This window comes from Protobothrops mucrosquamatus, unplaced genomic scaffold (assembly GCF_001527695.2).
Source record: "Protobothrops mucrosquamatus isolate PMUCROS unplaced genomic scaffold, P.Mucros_1.0 scaffold329, whole genome shotgun sequence".
Classification (NCBI taxonomy): domain Eukaryota; kingdom Metazoa; phylum Chordata; class Lepidosauria; order Squamata; family Viperidae; genus Protobothrops; species Protobothrops mucrosquamatus.
The window spans coordinates 251,585-258,600 of record NW_015386668.1 but is presented as its reverse complement, the minus strand read 5'-3'; the positions used below and the strand labels follow the sequence as shown (position 1 = coordinate 258,600).

Genomic DNA, 7,016 nt, shown 5'->3' with positions numbered 1-7,016 from the left:
ACCTAAAAACTGCAAATTGATACATTTTGCTTTTGAAGCATCACTGCTTGAAAGCAGAAGGAACATTCTAATTTTATAACAATTAAGTTTAAAGAACCTATTTTCATGCCAGAACATGAAAAAAGAGTTAAGTAAGATCCCACACAAAGTTATTCAAAAGTAAATTCCAATAAGTGCAATTACAATCAAATACGTACACATAAATTGCTAATTCCATGTTGAATCCTATTTTCAAAAATAAATACAGTTGATAGCTGCATCCAATTAAACTTTTAAAAGCACAAATATACAGAACAGTAAGATAGACAAGTTTATGAATTCATAACTGTTTTTCTTTTTTATATATTCTTTTTCACATGATCAATATATGTCGGGCATGAACAACCGAAACCCACATGTGTAGAATTCAAACTAGCTACTTTATAGTTCTATACCCATTTCACAGGAATCTCCCCAGACTGGTAGCTTTTGCTGGGGAAGACTAGATAAGAATCAAGGCATTTGGGTGGGGGTGGGGGTGGGTGGGAAATCAGACGTTGCCGTCTTATATTTACATAAGGAGTCCAGACTAATTCCTCGCTTGAGCCCTTCTCCCGACTGGGACGGTTGCTCTCCAACAATATAGCACATATGTCATTTAATAATTCTTGATTACATAAAAACAGAGGAGACCGTTTATCCAAAAACTATCATTCTTTGCCTACTTTACACATAGATGAAATGAAAACTGCCAAATGTACAAGCTAGATTCAAAAATTACACAGATACCTGAGATCGCACTGCTAACCTCTAAAAGGTAATAAAAAAGGTAAGCTCCCAAAATATGTTTGTTTTTGCTTTATTAGTATCTTAAAGGTTTTGATTGCTTTCCATCACAACATATTGCAGATAGCCCTTGAAAAGTAAAATCAAGCTTACACATAATGAAGGTAAAGCTTAAATGTTTTGGATACATAACGCTAAGGCAAAAGTCAATGGAAAATATCCTGTTGCAGGAAAAGACAAGGTAACTAAATACTATCACTGTTGGCTACAAACATGAGCTTATAACAACACAAAGATACAGTTATTGATACGCAGTCCTGGACAAATGAAATCCACTAGGGCAGTTTTAAAAAACTGCCATATCTAAGAAATCAGTTCCAAAAAGTGAGATCCTTTGTCTGAATCAGAAGAAACTAGCCTTAAGAAGAAATGAAGGGCCACAAGTAAAAGTGAAATGTTATTTATTTTTTAAATTTATATGCCAACCATCTCACTGCTAATATTATGGACCAATTAAAGAAAAAAAAAACAAATAGACAAGCTATAGACAATGCTAGCTAAAAAGAATGAAGAAAAAGCAGATATTTACTGGTCATGAAAATTACTGGTCAGAAACTGATACTTGGTAAAGTAAAGGGTACTAAAGTACAAAGTTATATAACCTCTAGAATCTTTGGACTATGATTTTCATAATCCATGACTGTTGAGTATGCTGACTTGAGCTTTGGGAAATTGAACTCAAGATATCAGTGCAAAAAAAAAAAGATGACAGACTTTGGAAACAATCCATACAAAATTCAGCATTTTATACAATCTGGACATATATTTTTATTAATCGGTTTAAATGATAAATACCTATTATATTTAAAATACAATCTCTCTTTAGGACTGTGAGTTCATGCAAAAAACTGACAAGCAGCACTAATAAATACTAACATATTTGAATGGTACATTTATAAGTCTTCAACTTTCATAACTTTCACCCAAATGCATTTGAAAAAAGTTGTATAATGTGTGTAACAGTTAAGCATAATGTATAAAAAATGAGTATAATGTATATCATATTTGAAATACAAATATGATATACATTATACTCATATATTTCTGAGCTGTGTTTTCTGTTTTTAATAAACACAAGTGTTTCTCAGATATACATACTTCAAAGCATGACTTGGGGAAAATTAAGTTTGACTTGCAGCTCTCTTTCTGAAAAGAACTAATATTCATTTTCTTTCCTTATACCAAATGTTTTCCATTAGGGAAAAAAGAAGGGAGGATAAAATCATTTTACATATCTGTTGCTTAAAAAGTATAAATACTATATATTATATGCTGAAATTTTGCTCTCCTGTGGGGTTGCCTTAAAAAAATCCAATATTTCATTTGCCTCTTAGAATACTCCTGTACATTTTATACTTGGAAATAATTCTTGCTGTGTAATGAAGTTTATTCCTACATAATGCTTATGTGGTTAAACCTTAAATACAGTAAACCTTACAGTAAATATTTCAGTTTTTGTTTGTTATGCTCTACTTCAGAAGTTCTCAGATTTTCTCAGTTCAGTGTCCTTATTGTCTCAGTAATTTTTTCATGGTGCCCCTAGTTCATGTGATGTTCAACTGATGTCAAAAACTGCTGTATTTCTCTCGAAAAAATTAAATATCCTGTGACACACCTGTGAGTATCCTGTAGGGCCCCAAAGGCTCCATGGTGATCAGCTTGGGAATCATGGCTCTAATTTATAATTCAATATGATTTTGTTTATTGTTTGATACACTCAAACACCCACACATACAATGCTGTTTGGCCTGATAAGGAATCCCTAAGATAATTCACAATTACTAGGTGCCCATTATTGAGACAGATATAGTTCCCCACATATACTTACATGCAATATTGTCACATAAAAAGGTTCCCCAAAATAATCAAAGAAATTAAGTTTTGATTACAGTTAAAGATTAAAGATTATTAAAGAAAATTACAATATAACAGACAAATCCATAAATAATATTAAAGTGGAAATAGGAATAAAATGATCATTACCCCTAAAATTAAATTAATTATATGCCAGCACTCCAGTTCATTAGTTGTCATTAGTTTGATCTTCTTTATATTTAATTGTTATCTAATACTTGCTAAACCAAATCAAATTCAATTTACATTAAGATTTTCATTAGAAATAATGTAATGATGTAGACCATAATTTTTGGATGTATAGAAACCAGCAGCATGCAGTGTTGGGCAATTGCCAGTTAGGCCAGGGGGAAGGGACAAGTGAGGAATTAGCTTGGAGTTGTTGCATAGCATAAGCATAACCTCTCAAAGTTCTTTGGCAAACCTGCATGGGTATGCAGCAAGGCAGGCTGCATGACTGGAACTGCTGGCTGTTGGCACTGTTGCCTTCAAGTTCCTCATCTCTGCCTTCTGACGATGTTGTAGCAAGGCTTCCATTATCTTCTGGGGCAACCCAGCAGCTACTTGTGGGTCAATAGCCATCCCGGTGTATTTTCTTTTACCCAGGGGTGTGAGAAATGAGTTTAATAAAATTAATGTCAGGCTCAAGCAATGAGAACCATTTGTGAATAGCCTCAGGTTGTAACTTTATCGTTCATCACCTATGTTACAAGAATCTCATCAGTTTACTTGCTTTCCCCTGGGAATGAATAGATAAGGTTTGACAGATTTCAGAGGAGGTCATGCTTAAGGTATTTATAGCTGTGCAACAACTCCAAGCTAGGCCTTCATTTGACTCCTCCCTCCAGCCTAGCTGCAATTCCCCAACATGCAGGTACTATATCACAAGAAAAAGAAAGCACTCTAACATAATTACATCTTTAACAAATTAAATTCATACGCTGCCCTGTTCTTTTTAAAACACTTGCTGTAGAACACTTACAGTATTATGCATATTCATCAAGTAAGAAAAAACTGTCATAAATATTAATGAATGCAATACAAACCATGATTATTAATATTTGATGAGTTTATTAGTGGAATGCATAACATTGCCTTTAAAAAGGCCTCTGCTCAAAAGGTCAAAAAGAAAAGGAAAAAAAAATCCTTTACAATGTCTGAAGTTTGTTGAATGTTTGTTGACTAAGCCTCAATATATATGATCACATTAATATACTAGATTTATTTACTTGGGCAATCTGGTGAGGTAAATGACGATAGATTTTACTGAATGTCAAAAATCAATTTCAAAACTCTCCTCAAAAAACTATTTGCTGGGAGAAGCAGAAACAATTTTACTTCTAGAGCAGTAAGGTTCACAATGACAGCCATACCAATTTTCAAATATAGGGAATATATTTTAAGTCTTCTGTAACTGTAAATTCATAAAATATATACTTTTTATAATGATGTTTCCCATAAGAAGACTTTTTATTATTATTATTTCAATGACTATACCTAGTGCTTGCTGACCAGTACCATCTACCCTTCTGGAAAGCCAAACATTTCACATATGTTTGACTTTCCAGCAGGGTAGTTGGTCCTGGTCAGCAAGCACTAGATCAGCGGTTCTCAACCTATGGGTCGCGACCCCATTTGGGGTTGATCGACCATTTCACAGGGGTCGCCAAGCAAGGCTGTCTGCCATTTTTTCACCCTTTTCCGGCGGGTGCCTTATCTCCCTTGAGCTGGGCCAGCTGGTGGTCGGCCTGTTCCATCTTTGCCACTTGCCAGCTACGCCTCGGCTGGCGCGGGGGGCGGAACCACGCATGCGCAGCGCTCCCGGGCAGGGAAAGTCCTTGACTTACGACTGGTTGGGTAGTCCTCGACTTACGACCGGTTTAGTCCTCAACTTACGACCGGTTGGGGGTCGCGGCATTAAAAAGGTTGAGAACCACTGCACTAGATATATCTTTTTCAAGATATCTTTTTCGATTCAAGAACTGAAGCAGTTTGTGTTTTTAAACATGTCATCAAATCATACATATTCAAAGCAATATTATCCATTTCTTAACCCCACTATATGTCCAAGTCTTAAAATGACACTTTTGAAGAGCTATTTTTAAATTTCACTTACCCACAGTATCACAAGGCTCATCTTTATGCACACAGAAATCCTTCCTAAAATTGGGGTGAAAAAAAGACAAACCCTTAATTTTTTTTTTGTGACAAATCATTTATTATTGTTTAACTAATCTGTGCACATTTAAATGATTTTGAAAATAGCAAATATCTACACAAAGAGCATTTTCAAGGTAATCATGATATTAACAACATAAACTTTTACTTAGGATTACATAAAAAGCAATTTGCAATCTATTGTATTTAGTGTCAGATTTGTTACTTTCTCTCATCTTTGGAAATCCATTGTTTTTAAAAACTCTTCTCTCCATATACTTTATAATATAGAACCGGCCATGTTCTTTGTTTTTAATGTTTCAAATGCAATTATTTAATTTAGATGAGTAAACAACGTATGTAATTAAAAATCAAAGCCAAATAAAAGTATACAGTAGATGCAAAAGAATTTCCAACAACTGTAACAATTAATATACAGTAAAATTTATAGCATCATAAAATGATAATAAAAGTCTGGATTGTAAGCACTTTGCTGATACAATCACTTTAATTTACTCAGTGAGTGAGATGGACAGTTTCTAAATGTGATATAAAAATAAATAAATTTATATAACATTTTTTACCAATAGTGTTAAAGGATTGCAATCCTACAATACAATACAATATACAATACTCTATATAAATATAAGCATTTGTTTTTATATTAAGATGGCGGCGCCTGGATCAGCTGGGGCAGCATTGTCTCTAAGGGGAAAGGAGGGATATAAGGGATATAGGCCACATGATCAGGAAGGTTTTAATGTGTTTGAGCAACGTGGTGGGACTAAGCTAACATACGACGGACAACCTTTGCTAGTATGCCGAGGTTTTAGCTTCAGCTAAAGATGAGATCTTTAAGCAAAAATGGTTGTTTGCGCTGTTTGAAATTGTTCTGCCGGAAGCAAGATCTGATTGCTCCACATGGAGCTCCGTTTCCATCTGTCCTGTTTGCCATTGTTCGCTCTCTAGAGACTAAAATGGACGTTCTGAAACTTGAGCTGGCGATGAACAAGGAGTTATATCGGAGGTGGTGACCCTTTGAGAGCTGTATGCAACAAAATTTCATTTTGATATATGACGATTGGTGTACATTCACAGTGACAATAAAGTTGTTATTGTTATTATTATTGTTATTATTAATGCATAGGCTCCCTTTGAATTTTGCCATAGCAATACTGTACATTTAGGTATGCTACTCTTAATCTTAGACTACAATAAACTTCATCTGGGAAAACCTGTCTTTTAGGTTTTGTAACCAAAAAAATGTGCCTCTAATTACTGTAAGTTCAAACTTCATTGAGCACTTCTCCATTCTTGTGGATGCACTGATTTGGGTTTTGCTATGTGTTGTTGCCATTTCCTTGTGAATCTCTGTTGAAGCCCTCTGCAATATTGGTTTATTTTTATTTTTTGCTTTTTCTCAAAATAGAGCAACAATATAACAATGAGGAAAGATAAAAGGTAAAAATTTCCCCTGTCCAGTCATATCCGACTTAGGAGATGTGCTCATCTTCGTTTCCTAGCTGAGGGAATCAGCGTTGTTTGAAGATGTTTCCGTGATCATGTGGGCAGCATGACTATATGCCAAGGTGCAATGAACGTTATTACTTTCCCATCTAAGTGGCACCTATTTTTCTATTTTGCACTTGCATGCTTTCTAACTGCTAGGTTTGCAAGAGCTAAAACTGCCAACCTGATGATGATGATGATGATGATGATGATGATGATGATGATGATGATGATGATGATGATGCTTGGGAAAATCCCATTGGAGGAAAATTCCACTTAGGGTTAGGGTTAGGTCAATATGAAGTCGGAGAGCAAAAAGGATATCGCCAAAATTTCGGAGTGCTTGGGTATGGTTAGGAGGGCACTGACTTTTCTAGCCTGCCCTATCTATGTTTCCTGGTAAAATGCATGGGAAAATCCCATTGGAGGAAAATTCCACTTAGGGTTAGGGTTAGGGTTAGGGTTAGGGTTAGGGGGGAGGGGGGAGGTTCCCCTTAGGTCAGGACCAGCCATGTCTGGGGGCTACGGTGTAGAAAGGGTGGGGGGGGAGGGTGGGGGGATGAAGGAGGAGAGAGGAATTAGTACGGTCAGTGGGAGAGGCAGATATGGCGGGAGCAGAGGACCATATCAAGTTAGGGGAGCGCGCACACGCTATTTACAAGCTTGTGGGT

General features: G+C 35.7%; 1 protein-coding gene across 1 annotated transcript in view; it reads right to left on the bottom strand.

Moving 5' to 3' along the window:
- Positions 1 to 7,016, bottom strand: part of ADAMTS19 (ADAM metallopeptidase with thrombospondin type 1 motif 19) — a 103,629-nt gene that overhangs the window by 51,790 nt on the left and 44,823 nt on the right. Inside the window, exon 7 of the mRNA XM_015815259.2 lies at positions 4,796 to 4,839. Within this exon, the coding sequence (XP_015670745.2) occupies positions 4,796 to 4,839 (44 nt within the window). The remainder of the gene's footprint in view (positions 1 to 4,795; positions 4,840 to 7,016) is intronic.